Genomic DNA, 26,104 nt, shown 5'->3' with positions numbered 1-26,104 from the left:
TTTTTATTTGTATAATTGCTTGTATAACACAGTACTTTGTAGTATTCAAAGGTTTTACTTTTTTTTACTTTACTAGATTGGGTGGAAGATTGTTCCTTCAGACATTTTTGATATATTACCTGAAATTGTCTTTACACACTAATTATAATTAATGAAATGCGCTCACATCAAAGCAAAAACTGTAAATGACCTGTGGAAGTTAGAGAGCTGTAAAACCACCACCAAGGAGAAGTCGTTGGATTGCTAGGTTTCTGTCAAAGTGTTTCCATAGGGAATGGATTTTGCTTCTGAGGAAGGTCTAACACAGGGGTCGGCAACCCGCGGCTCTTTAGCGCCGCCCTAGTGGCTCCTGGAGCTTTTTCAAAAATGTTTGACCTTTTTTTCTTTTTTTTTCCTTCTTTTCTTTCCTCTTTTTTTTCCTTTTTTCCTTTTTTTTCTTTTTTTCTCTTTTTTTCTCTTTTTTTCTTCCTTTTTCCTTTCCTTTTTAATCTCGACATTTTGACTTTTTTCTCAAAATTTTGACTTTTTTCTCAAAATTTTGACTTTTTTCTCGACATTTCGACTTTTTTCTCAACATTTCAACTTTTTTCTCGAGATTGTACTTCAACATTAATCTCGATATTTCGACTTTTTTCCTCGACATTTCGACTTTTTTCTCAACATTTCGACTTTTTTCTCGACGTTTTGAATTTTTTCTTGACATTTCGCCTTACGCCATTTGCCTTCATTCTAAGGCTTATACAAGACTTTTCATTTTTTGCGGCTCCAGACATATTTCTTTTTTGTGTTTTTGGTCCAATATGGCTCTTTCAACATTTTGGGTTGCCGACCCCTGGTCTAACAGAAGGGGGTTGTACTTTTTTTTGGTTTGTTTTCAACTTCTCACTAACTCTTAAGGTTTTTTTTTTCTTCCAAAATTGCCTTCCCAACCTATAAAAGGGTTACTCATCTTAAACTTTGGATGTTTTGGTAGATGTTTGAGTGAGTTTATATTGAACTGTATGTTAATATCAGCAGCTTTGAGCACCTGCAGGTGGCCCAGTCTCCCTTTCTCCTCCATCTTGCCCAGCTCCCCCAGTACGGAGCCCAGATACCGCACATTCACGCCCCACTGATGCAGCAGGGAGGTCAGGGTCGCTCCATCCATCAGCTCCGCTGTGTGCTCCAGACAATCCCTCAGCTGCAAAATAAAAGCAACAACATACACACACAACGGCCTTAAAACTTCACGAGTATGACGGACATACGTCTCAATACTGTTGAACCTCAACCTACCATGGCTGGAATCTGATTGGAGAGAAGAAAAGCTGCCGCGTCCCACAACAACCGCCGGTGACGCTGAAGCTCCTCCATGCACTCGGAGGGAAAACGTACGCCTGCAGTTATCAAAGACCAGAGCTGGGTAGTAACTAGTTACATTTACTCCATTACATTTACTTGAGTACGTTTTAGGAAATGTTGTACTTTTAGGAGTAGTTTTGAATCACTATACTTTGTACTTTTACTTGAGTAGATTTGTGAAGAAGAAACTGTTACTCTTACTCCGCTACATTAGGCTACGTTGAGCTGTTACTTTTCTTTTATCCCTTTTATCCGCGTACGCGTCAATCTCATGACATCACTGACTGATTCTTTGGGAAAAATGTTTGTTTTTGCATGTTTTGTCACATTTACACAGACTCAAACACACACAGAGTTTCTATGAGTTCATGGGCTTGTTCTAGTTCTGGTTAAAAAAGAAAAGTACAAAGGATTGAAATTTTGTACTACTTGTGCTTAATTTATTTTTTTATTCTGTTATTTTATTTATTTTATTATTTATTAAAGTACTTGAATTTACTTTAAGATTATTTTAATTTAAGCTATTTTTTATTTTTTATAAATTTTATTATTTTATTGATTTAATTTGCCTGAAGATGATTATTTTGTACTTTTGACTGTTTGAATGCTTGTGTTAAAAAAATAAATCAGACGTTACATAACAGTTACTCAGTACTTGAGTAGTTTTTTCACCAAGTACTTTTTTACTTTTACTCAAGTAATTATTTGGATGACTACTTTTTACTTCTACTTGAGTCATATTATTCTGAAGTAACAGTACTTTTACTTGAGTACAATTTTTGGCTACTCTACCCATCTCTGTCAAAGACACAAAGCTTTACTGTTTGTCTGCTTGTCTGCGCGTGTGTGTGTGTGTGTGTGTGTGTGTGTGTGTGTGTGTGTGTGTGTGTGTGTGAGAGCGAGTGTGTTTAGTACCTGGAGAGCAAACATCTGGATTGAAGCGAATGTCAAAGCAGGAGTCGCTCACTGATCCGACAGCCTTGCAAGCCTCCAAAATCACCTTTTGTTTCTGAATTTCTATTAAAATAGTGAAAATAATAATAAAAAAAGGTTCTATCATTAATTGAAATGACCACAATTAGCTTATACGTTTTAGGGGTCACCCTCACCAGACGCCCCAAACACCTCAGTCAGCTCCTCTTCAGACTTGAATACATATTATTATATTTTCAGGGTATTTTTTAACCATGTACATACTTAAGGCAAACAGTTTTCATCCTCCTAAACCTGTTATGCTGTTGATGCAATGATTTTTTTCTCTACATGTACAGGACTGTCTCAGAAAATGAGAATATTGTGATTTTCTATAATGCAATTACAAAAACAAAAATGTCATACATTCTGGATTCATTACAAATTAACTGAAATATTGCAAGCCTTTTATTATTTTAATATTTCTGATCATGGCTTACAGCTTAAGAAAACTCAAATATCCTATCTCAAAAAATTAGAATATTCTGGGAATCTTAATCTTAAACTGTAAGCCATAATCAGCAATATTAAAATAATAAAAGGCTTGCAATATTTCAGTTGATTTGTAATGAATACAGAATGTATGATATTTTTGTTTTTTTTAATTGCATTACAGAAAATAAAGAACTTTATCACAATATTCTGATTTTCTGAGACAGTCCTGTACAGTGTTTTATTCACCCGTGTCTCCGGATACTGCAGCGTCGTCTCCAGCTCTCGTCTCACAAACCGGCTCTTCATTTTGCTCCGTGGCTTCTTCCCGTCTGTCCAGTTGGCCGAGCCCCTGAGACACCATCTTCACAAAACACTCGTACCTGACGTGAGAAAGAACACCTCAGTTCATCATAACCATCCAACAGGCTACAGCTGGACATCTTAGCCAAGTGCTCACCGGTGCTGGACGAAGGCCTCCATCAGCTCCGGCCTCAGGCTGGCCAGGCAGTGGCGATGGGGCCTCGGGTACCTGTTGAGGATTGGATATTTTTATATAATCATTTGAATATTTTTGTATAATCATTTAAACTAAGTAAACATGAGAAACTGTGGTTGATATTTTTGTCTGCATAAAGAGGAAAAAGTCACAGGCACCAGGAATGATAAGGGGAGGGGCCCCTCAGCACCTGGAGAGCGAGGTGGCTTGAAAGGAGGCCTGAGGAGCAGAGGTGTCAAAAGTATTCACATTCATTACTCAAGTAGAAGTATAGATACTAGAGTTTAAAAATACTCCTGTAGAAGTTGAAGTATCAACTCAAGTTTTTTACTCAAGTAAAAGTATAAAAGTACTGGTTTCAAAACGACTTAAAGTATAAAAGTAAAAGTAATGTAAGGGGGAAAAAAGCCATTAAGGACAAAAGCCATTGAAAATGAATGCATCTTAGTATAATGTAAATATATTAAAGAACCATATATGTGTACTATTGAGCATTAACATGTGTTTCAGAGAGCAGGAGATATGATGACTAGTTGCCTATAAGTATTGTAATGGTGCAAAAAGTCAAACTTCAGAGGCATGTTATCATTTATCCTAACCTTTATTGGAATGTACATCCAAGTTTAGTTGCAGGAATCTGAGGGAACGGATGTAAGAACAAAACTGGACAAGAACATCTGAAACAACCACAACCAAATTCACTCTCTCCGGATGGAGCAATTTAACTGGATAGTTTTTTTTTAAAGGCCGAAATGTAATAGAGTAACGAGGCTGTTTTTAAAATGTAAGGAGTAAAAGTAAAAAGTCGTCAGAAAAATAATTACTCCAGTGAAGTATAGATAACCAAAATTTCTACTTAAGTAAGGTAACGAAGTATTTGTACTTTGTTACTTGACACCTCTGCTCCTGAGGAGGCATATGTAATGTATTGTAGAACAATGGAGCCATACAGGACAAGATGGGGCAACTGAGGGGAGTTGGAGCCAGAGGTGCCTAAAGGAGACAGTTGGGCCCCAACAGCTGCAAACTGCTAGATATGGGTACATACTGTATGTGCATGGCCTTGACTTCAAGGCCATCGTGGGCAGACAGTACACGTTGGGTGTAGGAAAGCGCAGATGGTAGTCAACTGTATCAAACTGTTCAAGTTCAAGGGGTATAAAGAGGGGTGGCAAGAGAGGAGGTTCAGAGCTTCTTGGGACCGGGACCGTGAGGCTCTCCTGTGAACCCGTTTTTTAATTGTACTTTTTGCAATAAAGACCTTCACAGTATTTTTGGACGAATACCAGCCGAAACCTGACTCCTCTGTTTTCTTCAAGTCCACGGATGAAGGAAAAACTTAGACCAGTGTCTCCCAACCTGGGGTCCGGGCCCCCCTGGGGGGGCACCAGAGATCTCTGGGGGGGCGCGAAACTTTGTCTGCTTTGAGGATATGCAGTTGTACAAATTATATTTGCGAATGAGTCATTCATAAGACATTGTTAGGAAAAATTTATGAATGTCTTGAATATCTTTTGTGTTTTTTATACACTGGTGACAAACACAGGCAATGATTTCATTCCTTACTCAACATTTAATCTACTCCAACAGGTTGTTAAAGGAAAAATGTTAAAAAATGTTGGTCTCATATTAAGAGACATTTTTCAGAAATATTTTTATGTCCTTTTATGTCCTTTTGTGCCTATTTTATACATTGGTGACATTGGAGAAAAACAAAGTCATATGTATACAGAGTAGAGGTGGGTGCAATTCATCGATGTGTCGATGCATCGCGATGTGTCACGTGATGATTTGGAATCGATTAATTAAATTTTTTTTTTTTTTTTTTTTTTTAGTTATCCTATCCAGACTATATAAACTGCTGAATCATTTCATTTTCAAGAATGCACATTTCTTATTGTTCACTTGAAATATGGCAGATATGTTTACACTAAATACATTTGATGGAAGTACATATCTTGTTTACTTGAATTAATGAACTCATTAAATCCAGGGCTTGACCGTTTTCAGTGTTTTCCGCCAATAGAGGGCGCTCTCATGCAGCTTTCCCTGGTCAAAGTTAAGTAAACCAAAGAGCAAATGTTTACATAGTCATAAAATACATTATTTTGTGTCTTTTAAAAATACATGTCAAATGTTCAAAAAACCTTGTTATTTACTTAATGAGTGTTGTTAGAGGAACTGAGTTAATTGATTGGCTATTTATTTACAAATGTAGCCACAGATGAAGACAAAATCAATCTTGTATGGAAAAAAGCATTAAAAATCACAATAATCGAAGAATCGTGGCACCAATAATTGAATCGAATCGACAATCGTTATAATCGAATAATCGAAGAATCGAAGCTCCAATAATCGAAATCCAATCGAATCGTGAGGCCTTCTTTGCACACCCCTAATACAGAGTAAACCAAAGAGAAATGTATCAAAAAAACATAATTAATGTTCATTTTTTCAATTTAAGACTATTTTAGTGCTAGTATGTACGGGTCGGGGGGCCTGGCTGGTCTTAGACACAAGTAGGGGGGGGAACAAGGAAAAAAGGTTGGGAACCACTGACTTAGACAATGCGGGGTAGGAAAAAACTTAGAATTATTGTGGAGGTCCAGAAAAGGATTTTCTCTACATACCCAGACCCCCGGCACGCCGCGGGCACCTCCTCCGTCGGGTCTGCCGTCTCCGAGAACTGGAAGTTCAGATCCGGGGGGAAAGTCCGCAGGAGGTCCAAGATGTAAGGACGTCTGTCGTTCCCGAAGATGCCGATGGTGGAGAGGCCCGAGCAAAGCTCCAGGGGGCCGTCGTGGTGGTCCAGCACCTGGTGGCGCTGGATCCTCAGCGGTTTACTGGTTTTATCCAGCAGCTCCAGAAACCTGCCATAAAATACAGACACGCCCTTTGACCTCTACCTGACAGACTCCTACGGACAGTACTCGAGTTGTAAAAACAAATCAGGGGTGATGGTGGATTTTATCATATGGGGACAGATAATTTGTGCTGATTACAAATAATATAATATATTACAAATAATAGCACTGACCAAAACACCTGCAGAAATACTGCAGGAATGACATAGCAGCAGTTAAATGCAGCCTTCTGTAAGCTTTAAATATCCACTGGGCTTACATCAAATACATCAAAACACAACAATAAAAAACAATTTTCTGAACTTATCAATATGATTCTGTCCTTCACAGGATAAGTAACATGGATCACTGCAAAAACTCAAAATCTTAGCAAGAATATTTGTCTTATTTCTAGTTAAAATGTCTCATTTTAGTAAAAAAATCTTATTACACTTAAAACAAGACTCATCACTGGAAAAAACAACAATTTCCGCCTGTTTCAAGTAGATTTTCACTTGAAATAATTAGAAAAATCTGCCAGTGGAACAAGATTAGCTTGTAATAAGAAGGTAAATCTTGTCCCACTGGCAGATTTTCCTACTTATTTCAAGTGAAAATTTACTTGAAACAGGTGAAAATTGTCAAATAAGTTATTTTTCTGGTGTTATATTTCTGGTGATGACTCTAAATGTTGAAATAGCAGTAAAACCACATTCATTGATGAAATTACATAAGGGATGGAAAGGGGGGATGGCAGTTTTACAGGGGGGATGATTTGGACCGTCTTTATTTCAGGGGGGATGCCATCCCCCCTCATCCCCCCTCAACTCCAGTACTGCCTACAGAGATCAAATGTCATGGCTTCCTGCGAGCGAATGCCTCACCTGGGGTGTGTGAAGACAGTTTTCCCATTGTCATTAGAGCCGTACACTATTTGTTCATGATTCTTCTCTAGTATCCCAGGAACGACGGTCTGAGCGATGACACGGACACCCCGGTAGTCCACCACCGCAGTCCCCAGCGTGTGGAGCCCCTCCGTGTCCACAGATGTATATGCCTGCAGCGTAACGACACGGCCGTCACGTGTTGAGCTCAACAACATTAGGCTTGCCTCAAGGACGTAAAGACCTGGATGACCTGTCATTTTCTATTACTGAACTCAGACAAGACTGAAATGTTTGTGGTCGACCCAGAACACCCTAGAAATTTTTGGGTAGTACACCTACTCTGGACGGCTTTACTCTGGCCTCTAGCACCACTGTAAAGAATCTGGGGGTCATATTCCATCAGGATATGTCCTTTAAATCCAACATCAAGCAAAATTCAAGAACTGCCTATTTTCATCTACGTAATATTGCCAAAATCAGACACATCCTGTCACAGAAAGATGCTGAAAAATAGTACATGCATTTGCAGAGGTGGGTAGAGTAGCCAAAAATTGTACTCAAGTAAAAGTACTGTTACTTCAGAATAATATGTCTCAAGTAGAAGTAAAAAGTAGTCATCCAAATAATTACTTGAGTAAAAGTAAAAAAGTACTTGGTGAAAAAACTACTCAAGTACTGAGTAACTGTTGAGTAACGTCTGATTTATTTTTTTAACACAAGCATTCAAACAGACAAAAGTACAAAATAATCATCTTCAGGCAAATTAAATCAATAAAATAGATTCAAATTAATAATAAATAAAAAATAGCTTAAATTAAATTAATCTTAAAGTAAATTCAAGTATTTAATAAATAATAAAATAAATAAAATAATAACAGAATAAAATAATACATTAAGCACAAGTAGCACAAAATTTCAAGCCTTTGTACTTTTCTTTTTTAACCAGGCAGAACTAGAACAAGCCCATGAACTCATAGAAACTCTGTGTGTGTTTGAGTCTGTGTAAATGTGACAAAACATGCAAAAACAAACATTTTTCCCAAATAATCACCCAGTAATGTCATGACATTGACCCGTACGCGGATAAAAGGGATAAAAGAAAAGTAACAGCTCAACGTAGCCTAATGTAGCGGAGTAAGAGTAACAGTTTCTTCTTCACAAATCTACTCAAGTAAAAGTAAAAAGTATAGTGATTCAAAACTACTCCTAAAAGTACAAAATTTCCCAAAACTTACTCAAGTAAATGTAAAGGAGTAAATGTAACTCGTTACTACCCAGCTCTGTGCATTTGTCACGTCAAGGTTAGATTACTGTAACTCCTTGTTATCAGGCTGAACCAGCAAGACGCTAAAGTCTCTCCAGCTGGTACAGAATTCCGCCGCTGGTGTGCTAACAAGAACTGGGAAAAGAGACCATATCACCACAATATTAGCTTCCTTACACTGGCTCCCTGTAAAGCCAGAATAGAGTTTAAAGTCCTCCTCAGCTATAAAGCCTTGAATGGTCAGGCTCCATCCTACCTCCAAGAACTCATAGTTCCCTACTATCCTGCTACATTTCTGCGCTCACAGAATGCAAGATACTTCCTACAGTCTCCAATGGCAGAATGGGAGGCAGAGCCTTCAAATTTCAGGCCCCTAAACTCTGGAATAATCTTCCAGTCTTGGTCCGAGAGGCGGACACACTCTCTGCCTTTAAGAGGAGGCTTAAAACCTTCCTCTACAAAAAAATCCTATGAATCAGCTAGCCTGATGTTACTGTGTTTTTTTTTTAATGTTTTGCTGTTCTTCTTTTTCTCTGATGCTGATGTTTTCTGATGCTTGTGTTTTATTTTATGATGTGTGATATCTGATCACTTTTATTACTGATGCTGATCTTTTACTGACACTTATGTTTTTATACATTATTTTATGATGTGTGATATCTGATCACTTTTATCTCTGTTTTTCGTGTCATGAAGCGTCATGAGATGACATTTGTTATGATTTGACACTACAAATAAATTTAATTGAATTATTATTATTGTATTATTATTATTGAGCTTTATTTCGAATATGCATATTAAAAAAGAACAATACAAAAAAGTAAAAAAAATAAACTAAATAAAGTATGTATATATATATATATATATATATATATATATATATATATATATATATATATATATATATATATATATATATATATATATATATATATATATATATATCTATATCGGTACATCCATTTATCAACATATCTACATATAACTATATATCCATATATATTAACAGAGATATACCCATACATAAATACTGTATGTATAATTTATCTCTATATATCCATATACATACATATACTGTATATAACATGTTTATTTCCATAATATTAATCTTGAATTGAATTGAATTGAATTGAATTGAATTGAATTGAATTGAATTGAGGAGTGTGTGAGGGTCTTTACCTGCACGCCCCTCAGGTCACACGTGGCAGCAGCGTGAGCCGCCGTGTTGCCCCCCAGGGATCTGTAGTGGTCAGACATGTCGAACCCCTGGCTGAAGAACAGGTTGCTCCACATGAACATGTGCAGATGAGGGGGCTCCCCCGGATTTAACGGCACGACGTTTCCGTCAATCACGGCCACGGCACCTTGCGCTGCTGCAGCAACAAAGTCACTGTTGGTCTGCAGGGGAAGCAAAGAAGAGACTTCACAGATGTTCTATCCAGAGGCTGAAAGCAGAGGTGGTATAAGTCTGCATCATGGACTTTGAATGAGGGCAGAAACTGGAAATCCTTTGGTCCTACCTTGAATATGCTCCTCTGTCTGTGCAGTCGCTCCTGCAGGGAGTTTCTGGGGAGTTCTCTGCAGGCCTGCAACTCCTCATTCCAGTCCCGACTCTGAGCTCCCAACACAAACACAAACTTCAGCCTAACATGCAAAAGTTAAAGCAGCACAATGTAACTTTCAGCTTTTGTTGAGTTTGGGGGCTCCTTTGGACAAAAGCGGTAGTGCTTTACCAGAAAGAACACTACATTTCCCATGAGCACCAGCGCGTACTGCCGGAAAGATCCTGTCCCCGTCGCGTGCATTTGTTTTGAGAGAAACACGGGACGCTTTTCTGTTTCACCAAGTGAACAGACGGAACGCAAAATAAAAGATGTTAAACTGCTGGAAAGGAACTGGAATTTACCGGGATACCTTAAACAAGGAAGCCAGGGAGCGGTATATGGAGAAAATAATGATTATTAACGGTTTGGATCCATATCAAATCCCTATCAAAGAGTGGAGCTCCGATGAGGATTTACTGCCGCAGTTCTGCAGAACCCACGTCTTACTACCTTGTTTAGGAGTGTTTGGCAGCTGCTTTGGTAAATGTTTGACTCGCCATGTGTTTCAATAAATTTGTATAATAGTACAACATACAGTACATGTTTTGTATTAATTTGTATTACGCGTGAGCAATATTTTTGTTTTCCTCGTGAGATTATTGTTTTCCTCTGCAGCTACAAATAGAGTTAATATTTTTTCCTCAACAAACTAGTTTTATCTGAAGATTGGGGTTAATTGCACCGCAGAGAGCTGGCCAGCAACTGCGTTTAGCTGGCGAAGTGGGGAATAAAACCCGTGTTTTGATCCGACACCGGTCTGTGTGAGTGTTTGTTTGTGATACTGTGTGGAAGGTTATGTTTGGTCGTTACAGCCGCGATCCAACCGAGCCGACGACTCTTCGTTATCTCAGATACTCGGCCTCCGTGGTTCTGCCTCCGAGCAGGAAAGTGGTGAAAAGTTAAACCATTAGCGATCTTTTCCCCACGTCTGTTGTGTGGAGCTGCTGCAGCCACAACACAGCAACGGGTTACCAGCTTCTGCGGAGCTCTGCGCTCCACGCCCCGCCCATTTTCGTCTCGACTGCGAATCAGGAAGGAGGGGGAAGTGACGTATGCCGTAAAGCAGTCAAAGCCGTAAAGATTTGTAGTTTTTTAGTGTGGCAGGGTTCCTACCATGCTCCTCAAAGTTACATAGTGCCAGTGAAGGTGATACAGACCCCCTCAGACCATGACAGAGGTTCATTAAACCTGTTGGAAGTTGATGTACCATCACAATGATGATGATGAAATATGATATTAAGGTGGAAAAGTTACATAGTGCTGCTTTAAGTAAAAGATGGTAGCCATAGACCCGTATTATGAATAACCCCAACCTGCCCGGCTGTGTGCTCGTCCTGGCCCATGTAGCTGGTGTGAGTCTCCTCGGCTCTGACCCAGTCCAGGGTGTGGTCTCCATGAGGGGCGATCCAGGTGAAGACCTGGAACGGGGCTGGGACCCGCTCGTAAGGGTGCAGCTGAACTCTGGGTCGCAGCAGATATAACACGTCCTCAGGTTCCGGCGATACAGTATCAGCAAATCTGACGATAGACAGTTTGCCTACCTTCTCTTCTGCAGGGTGTTAAAGTTTTTCTTGAACGCAGGGCTGACCTGACTCAGCAGCTCCACGAGAGAGTGACAGAGGATTTTGGGAACGGCGGGTTTGGGGTTGAAGTTGAAGGCCGTCGACCTGGAACAGTTGGAGATTAGTGGAGTAGAAGTTTCACTGTGAAGCGCCTACAGGCGACATTCAGATAATTGAAATCCGTTTGGTCCACTGGTGGAGTGCAGGGTACACAGAGTATATATATACAGTACTCGAGTTGAGGGAGGATGAGGGGGGATGGCATCCCCCCTGAAATAAAAACGGTCAAAATCATCCCCCCTTTCCATCCCTTATGTCATTTCATCAATGAATGTGGTTTTACTGCTATTTCAACATTTAAAGTCATCACCAGAAAAATAACACCAGAAAAATAACTTATTTGACAATTTTCACCTGTTTCAAGTAAATTTTCACTTTAAATAAGTAGAAAAATCTGCCAGTGGGACAAGACTTATCTTCTCATTACAAGCAAAACAATCTTGTTCCACATGCAGATTTTTCTACTTATTTTAAGTGAAAATCTACTTGAAACAGGAGAAAATTGTTGTTTTTTCCCAGTGATGAGTCTTGTTTTAAGTGTAATGAGATTTTTTTTACTAAAATGAGACATTTTAACTAGAAATAAGACAAATATTCTTGTTAAGATTTTGAGTTTTTGCAGTGATCCATTTTACTTATCCTGTGAAGGACAGAGTCATATTGATAAGTTCAGAAAACTGTTTTTTATTGTTGTGTTTTGATGTATTTGATGTAAGCCCAGTGGATATTTAAAGCTTACAGAAGGCTGCATTTAACTGCTGCTATGTCATTCCTGCAGTATTTCTGCATTTGTGTCTGTGTTTTGGTCAGTGCTATTATTTGTAATATATTATATTATTTGTAATCAGCACAAATTATTTGTCCCCATATGATAAAATCCACCATCCCCCCTGATTTTTTTTTACAACTCGAGTACTGTATGTATATCACTGTGAAGTATATTCCCGAGTCGGCTGGCCGTCACTGTCCACCAGGGGGTTGTGTCACTGGTAAACCTTTATATACAAAGCAACACTTGGACTACTGCCACCCTACATCAGTGACCCAATTACACTGAGGAATGTTGATTGTTATAGACTACGCTCTAGTGATCATCATTGCTTTCTGTTCCATGTGTGCGCACAGAGCAAGGAAAAAGAGCATTCACATACTCTGCCCCTTATACATGGAACAAACTTCAAAAGGATCTAGAAATAACAGAACTTATTCCACTGAGTGATTTTAAGTCTAGAATGAGTGCACTTGAGACAGCATCTCTGATTTGTAACTGTTTTAAATGATTTCCATTTATTTTTGTTTTATTTCCATTTTTTGTTTCATTTGATTTTATATGATTTTAATATTTCACATCATACCTTTGTAAATTTCAATATCTGAAATCTTGTGCTGCCTCTTGGCCAGGACACCCTTGCAAAAGAGATTTTTAATCTCAATGGGTTTCTTTTCCTGGTTAAATAAAGGTTACCGTATTTATTGGACTATAAGCCGCACCTACATATAAGCCGCGTCCACTCTATTTAAAAAAAAAGATATGCAAGCCACAGATATTTATGTTGTTAGATTAGATATTTACTACATGTACAGAAGGATTTTGAACTGTAAATGATGTACATGTTTGTACCTAAATAGATTCTTTCCTAACAGTGTCTTTTAACACGGCAGCAACTTTGCTGATTAAAACCGGACAGAACCAAGAGAAAATAACCGGTATTTATTTATCTATTTATCTGTTTGAAATCTGCTTCTACCTACTTCTATCTGCTAAAGAAGAAGTAGCGTATTCTTCTTTGCATTTATTTTGTCTTAGTTTTGATTCTAATTCCGGTTAGAGCGCCCCGAGCGGTGGAAGAAAAATCCAAAGAATAGCCGCACCTTTGTATAAGCTGCATGGTTCAAAACTAATGAAAAAAGTAGCGGTTTATAGTCCAGAAAATACAGTAAATAAAAAAAAAACCTGCTTATTTCAGTCAACATTTGGGTTTCCACTTCTGGTGTGTACCGTGTACGAGGCGAGGGCATGACCGACCCTCACGCTGCTTCTAATTGGCTAGTCCTTGTTGCCGTCTGTGGTTAGACTGGTTAGGATAGCATATCTAGGCTGGGCTGGACAGTCCAGGCAGACGGTCATGGATAAAGCTACAGTGCATCTAGTGTAATTAACCGTTAAGCAGTGGTGTAAAGTAACGAACTACAAGTACTTTGTTATTTTACTTAAGTAAGATTTTTGAGAATTTGTACTTTTATTGATACTTTCATTTTTCTGTACTTTTACTTTTACTTCGTTACATTTTCAAGGAAATAATCGTACTTTTAATCCGCTACATTTAAAATTGGACACGTCGTTACTCGCTACAAATGAAAGAACAGCACAGCGGGGGATGATTTATGGTTCCGCGTTACACCGGCGCAGAGCTACAGCGTAGGGTACGCGGCGACGCACACTCTACGCCGTAGCCTACGGCGTAAGGTGTGCGTCGATTTAACGCGGAACCATGAGGCGGACAGGAAGGAAGGGGGGCGCGTGAATATACCGAGAAGGAGCCGCAGCTCCCGGGAGAGTTGCGCCGCAGAGGCGGGCTGGAAGGCCGGAGGAACCGCCGTCGCGTCGAGTACTGAAGCCTGAATTATGGCTCCGCGTTAAATCGACGCAGAGCCTCGCCGTAGGGTACGGGCCCTGCGTTGGTGTAACGCGGAACCATAAATCAGCCTTGAGCGGCAGCCGACGCGTGTCCATGCGCACCATTCTTTGATTCCACCCCTTCTAAGGTGGTTTTGGCATTTAAAAGTTCAAAAGTCTCATCCTCCTTCAGCTGGGGTTGCTTAATGTTGTCACTGCATACTACAGGCTGGGGGTTGACCTGTCAGCGGGGCCAATGGGGTACAGCAGCAGTGATGAGCAAAGGGAGAAATTAAAATGGGGTAATGGAAACAAACGCTAAAGGGGTCAGAATAATATCACCATTATTTAGAGTTGTAAGCAAATTCTTGGATTCTTCATTTCTTTGCAATCCTTTTGAAAATAATTTTGTACTTTGAATTTTGTACTTTGTACTTTGTACTTTTTACTTTTTACTTTTGTACTTAAGTACATTTTAACCCATGTACTTTTTGTACTTTATTATATTTAAGTTGAGGTACTTTTATACTTTTACTTAAGTAATTTTCTTAATGGGTACTTTTTACTTTTACTTAAGTAATTTTCTTAATGGGTACTTTTTACTTTTACTTAAGTAATTTTCAAGCAGAAAATTTGTACTTTTACTTAAGTACAATATTTTTGTACTTTTTCCACCTCTGCCGTTAAGGGGGTAAAAATCAAAATTAAATTAAACTGACAAATGAAAAATGTACAAATGTACAATTACTCAGGTGTTTACCATTTACTGTACAGGCTGCTTACTAAAAGGGCTTACATGGAGAGTATACCCCCATCTCCAGGGACTGCAGTAACTGTAAAGTGTTTTTTTAATCAAACATGACAAAGAAAATGATTCAAACAGTTCAGAGCCCTCGGGCGGTCTATCGGTGGTTCAAGAGTTCTTCCATCTTAGATTATTGGAGGCATTGGTGTCACTTTAGATGCCACCGAAATGTCTCTGTATGTTAGGTCTCTAAACCTCGTGGATTTGTTTCCATCCCGTCAGCAGAGTACAAATACTTCGTTACCTTACTTAAGTAGAAATTTTGGTTATCTATACTTCACTGGAGTAATTATTTTTCAGACGACTTTTTACTTTTACTCCTTACATTTTCACACAATTATCTGTACTTTTTACTCCTTACATTTTAAAAACAGCCTTGTTACTCTATTTCATTTCGGCCTTTAAAAAAAAAAACTATCCAGTTAAATTGCTCCATCCGGATAGAGTGAATTTGGTTGTGGTTGTTTCAGATGTTCTTGTCCAGTTTTGTTCTTACATCCGTTCCCTCAGATTCCTGCAACTAAACTTGGATGTACATTCCAAGTTAATGCTCAATAGTACACATATATGGTTCTTTAATATATGTGCATTATACTAAGATGCATTCATTTTCAATGGCTTTTGTCCTTAATGGCTTTTTTCCCCCTTACATTATTTTTACTTTTATACTTTAAGTAGTTTTGAAACCAGTACTTTTATACTTTTACTTGAGTAAACAACTTGAGTTGATACTTCAACTTCTACAGGAGTATTTTTAAACTCTAGTATCTATACTTCTACCTGAGTAACGAATGTGAATACTTTTGACACCTCCTCATCCCCGTCAGGGCAGAGGTGGACTGCTTCTTTTTTGTGCAAGCATTTGGAAGTGTCCACGGATAGACGTTGAGGGCACCAAAGCTCAGGTGCGAGCAGTTAAACAGCCCTGTGCACCGCTTTAAATGGGTTATTTCAAACTTTGAATTCTTTTTTCTTCTTTTTCTTTGTCATGTTTCTTAAAATCATTTTCTTTCTTTGACATTGTTGGTTATTGTACATTATCAAGACGAGTCAGAAATACATCAAAATGTGTCAAACTGGAAAGGTTTTGAAGCCTGGATAGTTACAAAAGAAAGACAAGAAAGTGTTAGCATTTATCCTTCAGCTCTCGAGATTCAGCAGACTTTTTATCTTCAAATGCAAACATGACCATTTCAGCCTTTAAGAGGTGAAGTATCACTGCAGTGATTATAATTTAACCTTTATTACGCCACAAAATCCATTATAGGTGTCAAGATTGGATACATTACTAAAAGGAAACTGATAACTTATAAAACCAAACCATTTTTCAAGATGTTGAATCTCAACAGAAAGTGTGCGTTCAGGTTTATGTCATCCTTATTTAAACCTACAGATGGCTGAACAGCCAAACACTCACTGGTTGAGGTAGAAACCCCGCGTGGAGGATGTGATGTTGAGCTCTTTGTCCTCCAGAGTCATGACATTGATGTACAGCAGGTCCCCGTGCATCTTCCTGTTTCCCGGAGGGGGGTTCCAGCTGCTCAGGCTCAGGACCCGTAAACACTGTAAAGGCTGTAAATCCACTCTGCTTTCACTATAAAGGCTGGCATGTTCCATAGATTAAGATATATTTAACCACAAGCCGATATCTCACCGTCCAGTCATCTCTGACGGGCTGCAGAGGCATCAGCGGCCGCTCCTTACTCCCAGGGAGGACGTACTCTGGAAGGCTGCAGTCCACCCACTCCTTTTCACAGGCTCGCTTCTTTCCCAGACTTTCACCATCTGATGGGGTGACGGGGTCGAGAGGCAAAAAGCTTTCTTTTTTTGTGATCAAATGTTTTTATTTATTTTTCATGATTTTCTTATTAAAGGTGGCATCCACAATGATTTTAAACAAGCATTAACACATTCTCAGCCCCTTCCAAACCCACCCTTTGGACCTAAAAACAGTAAAAAAAAAAAGGATAATGCAGAAAACAGATACTACAAAGATAATAGAACAAAGGACAAAATAAAACAAAGGCAAAACATAATAATATCAAAAACTGGACAAGGATAGCTGCAAAAGGTAATCTATGTCAATTTTAAATACATCTTTCGAGTTTGGACTTCATTTTATCTGCTTCCATAAACCAAAATAAAATATTTTTTTTGTTTTGCATTATGGATTGGGGCTGTAGATATTTCCAGGTAGATAATTTCAAGGAAGGTCAAATACCAATGGGAGATGTTAAGTGTGTGTGGTGGTTTCCATCTTACTGCTATTATCTTTTTTGCTGCTGTTAGGCCAGCAAGCAAAATTCGTTTCTGACATAGTGAAGTATTGATTGTTGATAAATTATTTAAAATAAGTGTTTGAGGGTTTATTGGAATATTCTGTACTGTTATCGAGGATAATGCAGTTGCAACCTGTTGCCAGCAGACGTTTGCAACAGGTTGTCATTCCCAGACCATGTGCATGAAGGTTCCTGGTTTATTCTGAAAGCATAGTGTTCATGCAAAAACCTTTCTTCAAGACTATCTCAGACCATGCATGTAGAAGTGGTGTGAGAAACTGACGTTACCCTTGGGGCCTCTGGTATACAAGGACAGGTATGACAGCGAGCTGCCGTTCACGCCGTTGTACGCATCAGTAGGGTCCAGGCTCCGTAGGAGCTCACGTACATGTCGGAGATGAAGCCGAGCGTCACGCACCGAGTATGCATCTGAAACAACAACATCTATGCTCAGAACAACCTTGGGAAGTACTCATGATGATTTAATAACATACATGCGGGGCATAAATCCAAACAAAGCTGGAGATCAGAACCAGCCTTTACAAGTCAGTCATTCTGGTCTCGTGTTCATTACAACAGCCACATATTGATGTGATGGAAAGATCTCCTTAAAGGGGACCTACTATGGCATCTAATACCTATTTTAAACAGGCCTTCAATGTCTTAAAAACAAGCTTTTGATTGTTTTTGCTAAATAAATGATAAATTCAGCCTCTGAGCCATGTCTTTATCTTCCCATTCTCTAACCTCATTATGTATGTGGGATGCTTTTGATTGTTTTTGCTAAATAAATGATAAATTCAGCCTCTGAGCCATGTCTTTATCTTCCCATTCTCTAACCTCATTATGTATGTGGGATTCTGAGTGGGCGGGGCTATGATAATGAGGCTCTGTGCTGATTGGCTGCCTGACGCGAATGACGCGATACACCGCTACGAAAAAATGGTGGAAGCTCCGACTGGCGGAGTTAGTTGTGGGCGTGGTTTCATGCATCGCTCCCGTCGTTACGTAACGACAGGAGCAGAATCTGAACGGCTCGTAGATCCACATCACACTGGACGGCTCATCCGGGCGGCTGTACAGCTCGGTTCTACCCGCCACGGCCCCGTCTTTGCACTACGGGCTGAGGCGGGTAGAGCCGCTCCAAGCCGATTCTTTTTCTGTAACCATTCTGGCGAGGTTCTAACCGGGCTGAGCCGGGACTATTTCTGACGTCACCACCCTCCACACCACTGATTGGTCGGGGGGCGAGGCCGTCAGACGTTTGAATCAGGAAGCGGGAGTCAGCGCGAGGCGACTCGCGGCGATTTTATTATACAGCACAAACGTCTGTTTGGTGATCCAACTCTGAGGTGCAGATGTTCATAAACCTGGTGGCTGACGAGAGAATTAAAAAAGGGATGTAGACGGGCTGTTTTACTCTCAGCCGCTCGCGGCTCCAGCTGATTTCTCATCAGCGCCGACACGAACAAAGCGGTTGCGCAATCGAGTACGTCACAGCAGCTTCACCCCAACCTGCCCACTTCTCACCTGGGGGTGGAAAAACGGGGGACAAAACGGGTGGAGGCGGGTAGAGGCGTGACGAGCTGAGTCGGGCTAAGTAAGTACTAGTGCAAAAGGGCCATTTGTGGCTTGATATTTGATAGTGGAATAAACATGTCAGACGTAATACTTCCTGCCTTGTAGGGTGCTAGTTTAGAGGATGTGCAAGTGCAGGTTTGGACTTTTTCAGATTGTGCCTGACATCCGTACAAATAAAACTGTGTTCATTGGCTGGAGAAACCTTTGAAAGATGAGACGTTTCAGAGTGAACGCAGTCTCTCCACAGTTTCTCCAGCAAAGGTTGGTGCTACTTTGACTGTAGAGACAAAAAAAGACTGAAAAACAGAGAAGAGTAAGTTACCTTCCACCACCTTGATCAGCACGCCGTCCTGCACGCCCTGCACGCCCTGGGCACCCTGGATGGAGCTCAGCTCTGCAAGGCCGTCCAGGGTGGCACTACCCAGCTGCAGGGAGAAGCATGTGCACTGACACGTGAGCTCATGGTCCATGAGCAACTGCTGCAGCTCAGCCACCAGCATCTGTCCTGACACCTGAGAGAGGGGGACAAACACCAGGACCAATGCTCACCTTCAGTCGCATGAAAACCACTCTGAAGTATCTCTCAGCAAATGTTGACAGTAGGGAAACCTGAAGCTCAAAACTCTCTGTCCCTGGAGGCTGAATCCTGACGGTGAACGCACTCTCGTGGAGGTCAACTACGTCTTGAAGGCTCGCCTGTTTCCTTTCCTCATCGTCAGGCAACTGTTGAAGATCTTCCTCAGGGATGTCTACAGTCAGACACGGAGACACTGGTGACAGAGACACAAGACATGGATGTCAGGGTAAAAGATGGCTGCATTCTGAGGGACTGATGACACGCTGTTGTCATTACAGTTTCATTTTGTAGTTTAGGACCCACGGGTAACATTCCTGCATCTTTGAACTGACGAGAAAAACCATGACGGAATGTGTAGGATGGCTGGAGTGGAAGTGGGTTGGTGTATAGTTTAACACAGTTAACAAAAAAGTTGATATTGTACAAAAATGACTGCAATGGATGTGAAATACCAAATAATAATAGGAACATATACATATATTTCTTGCCACATATATATTTTGACTGTCAAAAGGTGTCAAAAGTATTCACATTCATTACTCAGGTAGAGTATAGATACTAGAGTTTAAAAATACTCCTGTAGAAGTTGAAGTATCAACTCAAGTTTTTTACTCAAGTAAAAGTATAAAAGTACTGGTTTCAAAACTACTTAAAGTATAAAAGTAAAAGTAATGTAAGGGGGAAAAAAGCCATTAAGGACAAAAGCCATTGAAAATGAATGCATCTTAGTATAATGCAAATATATTAAAGAACCATATATGTGTACTATTGAGCATTAACATGTGTTTCAGAGAGCAGGAGATATGATGACTAGTTGCCTATAAGTATTGTAATGGTGCAAAAAGTCAAACTTCAGAGGCATGTTATCATTTATCCTAACCTTTATTGGAATGTACATCCAAGTTTAGTTGCAGGAATCTGAGGGAACGGATGTAAGAACAAAACTGGACAAGAACATCTGAAACAACCACAACCAAATTCACTCTATCCGGATGGAGCAATTTAACTGGATAGTTTTATTTTAAAGGCCGAAATGAAATAGAGTAACGAGGCTGTTTTTAAAATGTAAGGAGTAAAAAGTACAGATAATTGTGTGAAAATGTAAGGAGTAAAAGTAAAAAGTCGTCTGAAAAATAATTACTCCAGTGAAGTATAGATAACCAAAATTTCTACTTAAGTAAGGTAACGAAGTATTTGTACTTTGTTACTTGACACCTCTGCAGATTTCTAATTCCAGGATCAGATTTCTTGTTTGGTTTCTGTCATTCAGACACTTTGAATGTTTAAAAGCTTTTGTCTGTTAATCTTCACCTTCGAAGCAGAGCGCTTATGTATTTTGACTGCGTTTGTTTATGCTGTGACATAATAAAACATACACACCTTTGCCATGTGGTGCTGCCAGAAACAGTCTGTCAACTAAAAACAGAGTCATCTGCGTCTTCTCGGCCTCCTCCTCCACCAGCGGGGAGGACGCTTCCTTCTCCAAACCCTTCTGCAAACCAGTTGTGTTGTAATCTCCATCCCTCTTCGTCGGGTGTGAGTTTTCCCAACACTGAACAAGATCTGTATTTAAAATGGAGAGATCAGCTATCTGATCTGCCTGGATATTATCGTTGTCCTTTACGGTTACATCAGACGTCAGTATGGACGTCTCCTCTGCCTGTCCTCCGTCCTCATTGCTCTGTGGTTCCATGTCTTTGCAGCGTCCAGCAGGGTTTAGGTTCATGATCCCTGCACTGCTGTGTCTTGTCACCCTGTGTGGCTCCAGCGTAGTGATGTGGTCGTCCACGCTGCTCTGCTTCTGCTCGTCCAGCAGTGATGAAGTGAGTTCAGAGTTTTCCTCCAGATGTGTCGGAGCAGGGTGATGGATCTCAGCAGTGACAACGCTCTCCTGCAAGCCAAACATATCGTCCTCATCTGGGTTTAATTCCTCTTGAAGGGGATTGCTTTGTATTTGTAGAAATGGATTTCCTAAAGTGTTGCTTTTCTCTCCCACAATTCCCCGCAGCACCCCGTCAGCTGAACCCTCGACATCGGCCCGGCCTGCAGAGCTCATGTTTGTCTTTTCTTTCTGTTCATTTTGTGATGTTTGTCTTTCTCGTTGTGCCTCTAAAAACACATCCAACTGTCTCACTTCTTCTTCCCAGGCGTCTATCTCATTGTTAATGCCCGTATTAGTGAATGTGCTCATGTCCCACTCCACAGTCTCATCACTGCACTTGAGAGTCTCTGTTTGGGTCTGGACTTCAGCCTGCGCCTCCGTCTGAGTCTGCACCGCCATGCCGATGTGAGTCTCAGCTTCAGTCTGGGTCTCCACCTCGGAGTAGCTCCTGCCTCTCCCCTCCCCGTAACCCATCTCCTGCGGTTCCACCCCCGGCTCGCCCGGCTTCGGCCCCTCGTCCTCCTCGGACACCAGCAGACACACCATGGGCTCCACCAGAGTCACCTCTCCTCCAGGGTTGCTGCTCAGGATGATGTCCGGAAACAGGAAGTGCTCTGGTTCCAGGGCGGGGTTGGTTATGCCGGAGGACACGGTCAGCGGCCCGTCCTCCAAGGCGTAGGGCGGGCTCGGGGACTCGCATTCGCTCTCATCGCTGGACAGGAGAGGGGATTGCTCGGCCCCGCCCAGAGCCGGTGGATCCTGACACTTCAGGAACTTTGACAGTGTGAGGCAGCACTGGAAGATGTTTCCCATGGTGCCTTTCAGCATAAAACAGCAATACAAATGCCCAGTTAAAATTGTTATTTCTCAAAAGACATATGTGTATTGTAGTTACACAGGTATTCTTCTATCAGGAAGTCAAGCATTTAGCCTATGGGATGTTTTTAGACCTTAAAAATAATTTTGGTATAGGGCTGTTCGATTAATCGATTTTAAATCGTAATCGCGATTATGTAATTAGAACGATGTTAAAACGTGAAAATCGTAAAATCGATTTTTCACTTTTTTTTTTTTTTTTTTTTACCTTGTCTGCACACATATTAATGATTGATACCATATTAATGATTGATGGAAATACCTCTCAATACCTGCGACAAGTGCCCCATGGGAGAGGCTCTTTAGTGTAGGAGGGGGCGTTGTAACATGCCACCGGGCATCCCTACAGCCAGATGCGGTAGACCGGCTCGTGTTCCTTGCAAAAAACTTGCAAATGTGAATAGCAAATGTAATGACTGACATTACACACCTCTACCTCCTTCATGGGTTGCATTATTATTTAGCATGCAAAGACCCAGTTTAGTTTAATTAGAAAATGTCTTGTTTTATTTAATTGGAAATATAACTTACTGTATGTTTGCAAGTGCTGATTTGCTGATTTCTTTTTTCAGAGATAAAACTTTATATTTTATTATATTTTTTAAAACTTTTTTTCAACTTATTTTACAGAGTTTTGCACTTTATTCATTCATTTTTGGTTTAATAAGAGCAAAGTTTGCACTGAAAGCCCAATGGGGCAAATGTTCAATAAAAAAACAGCATATTTGAAATCATCTCTTTGCCTTTTGTCAATTCACAAAATAATCGTAATCGTAATCGTAATCGAAAATCGGATTTTGAGAGAAAAAAATTGAGATTTTATTTTTGGGCAAAATCGAACAGCCCTATTTCGGTATGAATTCTAATTAGCTGGCAAATGAAATGCATCCAGAAATAAGACTAAATAAGTTAGATATAGTTTCACCTTGAAGCTGAATGTAGAAACATGAAGAGGAACGGGGGGAAAGAAATCCATCATTTAAGGAAACGTAACTCTCCTGCAGGTCTTACTGACCTTCTATCAGACATCTACATGCGGGGCAGAAATTACAGTTGACCAGAAGAAGGTCATTTGGTTCTCCCATTAATGCTCCAACGCTCACATTTTTATTGGACTTTATTTGCTCCGTAGACTCCCTGACTTGATTTAGCCTGAAAAGCCCTTCAGCAAAATGAAGCCTCCCATGATGCATTACAATGTTTAAATCCTAAATGAGCTCAGGGGGAGGGGGTGCACCGGTCTGGTTTCTTTCATGTCCCTTTGATTACCATATGATGAAAGCATTAATGTGGATTCTTTCGCACAATTTCTCAAAAGAATAACAGTGATCATTAACTCTAAAACCTGTGGAGTTGAACTGAGACTTCCTAAAGATCTCCGCTTATAACCGTAAAGCAGAAAGGCACTTCTGAGAGTGGCTGTCCCACTGTGACATCACTGGAAGTTGTGGCTTACGCTCCTACGAGAACACTTAGGACAAAAACCAAATCAATGGCCTGAAGGAAACACTTGAAAACTTTCATAGCAACTTTTCCTGCTACGGTTTCACCTTTATGTCGGACTGGATCTGCTCGCAATAATCTGCTTGGACTGTGTCACATGTGTGTGTGTGTTTGTTTTGTGTGAGTAAATGCAAGCTGCTTAGAGCATTAAACAACAGCTGATGACAGTGCGATTACGAAGTGTTCCTGCAGGGGTGTCACCTTACGTACGCTGGACAAACTTGCAGCCTAAATCCCATCAGATGGGCTGATGCTGGATTTCAGGGAGCCCTGGAAGACAAATAAAAGAGGCATGCTGATAGTTTTGGAAAAAAGAAAACTACTTAGGTTGAAGCAAACATTACAAATCTCAACAGCAGGTGGAAGAGCAGCAGACCTTATTCAGGCTCATAAGAACATTATAACCACAGCAGAAAGCCAGTCAATAATACTCCCACACAAGAATACTTACACCAGTTTCATGCATGCCAGTATTGATCTGTGTGTCCTACCATTCAGTGTTTTAGGAGGAAATCTTTTTCAGCCAGTCTGTCATCTTCTTTGAAATCTTCTGATTTCCATCTTGCTGGGATCAAACAGCAGTTAATTCCCCCGGTTTCTCCCCTGCAGCCGGAGGCTCTTCTGTCCTTGCTTGCCACAACAACCTTCCCCAAACCCTGGGAGAGAGACTGAGTGTCTGCCCTTCATGGGAGGCGAGAGAGGAGCTATGACAGAGCCTGTGGGCCCAATCCCCACACACGCAGTACCCTTCCACGGCCACAAGAGGGCACCCTCTCTAACATGTGACGTAACTTCCTGCATTCAATATGCTCCGTGCATTTCAGTGGGGTCTTTAAACAGTCCCAGCCTGAGGCTTTTAGCGACCCCTACCGGTGACAGTGAGTGTCGTCCCGTGCACAGCTCCATGGGCTCCAAATGCTGCAGCCAGGAGGGTTCTGGTGAGGATGATCAGGACAGACCTGCGAACCTTGACTTCTCTTTATTATTGGCTCCCTGACAAATCCAGGACAGAAGCTTGTTCCAAACATGTGGACACACAACCCTCATGGTCAGTACTCGAGTTGTAAAAAAAAATCAGGGGGGACGGTGGATTTTATCATATAGGGACAGATAATTTGTGCTGATTACAAATAATATAATATATTACAAATAATAGCACTGACCAAAACACCTGCAGAAATACTGCAGGAATGACATAGCAGCAGTTAAATGCAGCCTTCTGTAAGCTTTAAATATCCACTGGGCTTACATCAAATACATCATAACACAACAATAAAAAACAGTTTTCTGAACTTATCAATATGACTCTGTCCTTCACAGGATAAGTACAATGGATCACTGCCAAAACTCAAAATCTTAACAAGAATATTTGTCTTATTTCTAGTTAAAATGTCTCATTTTAGTAAAGAAAATCTCATTACACTTAAAACAAGACTCATCACTGGAAAAAAACAACAATATTCACCTGTTTCAAGTAGATTTTCACTTGAAGTAGAAAAATCTGCCAGTGGAATAAGATTTTTTTGCTTGTAATAAGAAGATAAATCCCACTGGCAGATTTTCCTACTTATTTCAAGTGAAAATGTACTTGAAACAGGTGAAATTTGTCAAATAAGTTATTTTTCTGGTGTTATTTTTCTGGTGATGACTCTAAATGTTGAAATAGCAGTAAAACCACATTCATTGATGAAATGACATAAGGAATGGAAAGGGGGGATGGCAGTTTTACAGGGGGGATGATTTTGACCGTTTTTATTTCAGAGGGGATGCCGTCCCCCCTCATCCCCCCTCATCCCCCCTCAACTCCAGTACTGCTCATGGTTTATCCAAACCTCCAAAGGAGCAGCCAATCACGCACTTAGAAGCAGCCAGGCCTGTGCACCGACTCCTGCACTGCTGTTGCAAAGCCAAGGAGGATGCAGAGCTGTACAGGTAATTGGTGCAAAAGGTGTCTGCACAGTATTGACTTTGTAGTAGTGAATGGATGTGCACACATGAGAAACACTAACAACACTAAAGGGGTGAAGTACGTTGTACTTTTGCAAGACCATTATAGTAATAGCAATGAATGACTTTAGAGAAAAGCTGTGTAGCTTCATTGAAAGAAAAGGTACAATACAATACCTCCTTTACATTATGACTGTATCCATATGGTAATATTTATTTTCTATAATCCTGCTGGTTGACTTGTTAATCAAGTTTTAAGCTTCGTATAACAGCTTAAAAGGGCCCTGCCCTCATTCTTTTTGGCCATCCCCAGCATCCATACTGTAATACATCAAGCATAAGGGTATCAAAGCACAAAAGACGGCCGGCTCAGCCAGGTACTTACAAGTGAAGGCTCACTGGACTGCAGTGAGCTCTAACCTGTGAGAACAACAAGGGGCTAGAGACAGGACAGCGTCCGCTTCAGACCCAAAGAGGATGAAACAAACCTCTCAGAAGTCGCATCGCGTTTTCTTCTCCCACTTTCTGGCATGAGCTGAAAAGCAGGTCCTGTGGTTGCCATGGCAGCACTGC

At 40.5% G+C, this 26,104-nt stretch overlaps 1 protein-coding gene across 4 annotated transcripts in view; it reads right to left on the bottom strand.

Moving 5' to 3' along the window:
* Window positions 1-24,283, bottom strand: part of LOC133459601 (clustered mitochondria protein homolog) — a 32,987-nt gene extending 8,704 nt beyond the window's left edge. Inside the window, exons 1-19 of one of the 4 annotated variants that reach the window (XM_061739714.1) lie at window positions 24,036-24,283; window positions 23,786-23,854; window positions 20,704-22,023; window positions 19,356-19,516; window positions 19,069-19,258; window positions 17,454-17,594; window positions 16,541-16,671; window positions 16,304-16,458; window positions 11,384-11,509; window positions 11,156-11,303; window positions 9,759-9,851; window positions 9,418-9,636; window positions 6,972-7,144; window positions 5,875-6,114; window positions 3,206-3,277; window positions 2,995-3,128; window positions 2,257-2,358; window positions 1,276-1,376; window positions 1,028-1,180 (exon numbers count right to left, since the gene is read on the bottom strand). In XM_061739714.1, the coding sequence (XP_061595698.1) occupies window positions 1,028-1,180; window positions 1,276-1,376; window positions 2,257-2,358; window positions 2,995-3,128; window positions 3,206-3,277; window positions 5,875-6,114; window positions 6,972-7,144; window positions 9,418-9,636; window positions 9,759-9,851; window positions 11,156-11,303; window positions 11,384-11,509; window positions 16,304-16,458; window positions 16,541-16,671; window positions 17,454-17,594; window positions 19,069-19,258; window positions 19,356-19,516; window positions 20,704-22,018 (3,654 nt within the window). In that variant the 5' untranslated portion in view covers window positions 22,019-22,023; window positions 23,786-23,854; window positions 24,036-24,283. The remainder of the gene's footprint in view (window positions 1-1,027; window positions 1,181-1,275; window positions 1,377-2,256; window positions 2,359-2,994; window positions 3,129-3,205; window positions 3,278-5,874; window positions 6,115-6,971; window positions 7,145-9,417; window positions 9,637-9,758; window positions 9,852-11,155; window positions 11,304-11,383; window positions 11,510-16,303; window positions 16,459-16,540; window positions 16,672-17,453; window positions 17,595-19,068; window positions 19,259-19,355; window positions 19,517-20,703; window positions 22,024-23,785; window positions 23,855-24,035) is intronic. The other 3 variants (XM_061739716.1, XM_061739713.1, XM_061739715.1) reach the window with 3 other exon arrangements.
* Window positions 24,284-26,104: the final 1,821 nt, after the last annotated feature.

The sequence above is a fragment of the Cololabis saira genome, chromosome 14, assembly GCF_033807715.1.
Source record: "Cololabis saira isolate AMF1-May2022 chromosome 14, fColSai1.1, whole genome shotgun sequence".
In the NCBI taxonomy this organism is placed as follows: domain Eukaryota; kingdom Metazoa; phylum Chordata; class Actinopteri; order Beloniformes; family Belonidae; genus Cololabis; species Cololabis saira.
This window is presented reverse-complemented; position numbering and strand designations above follow the sequence as displayed.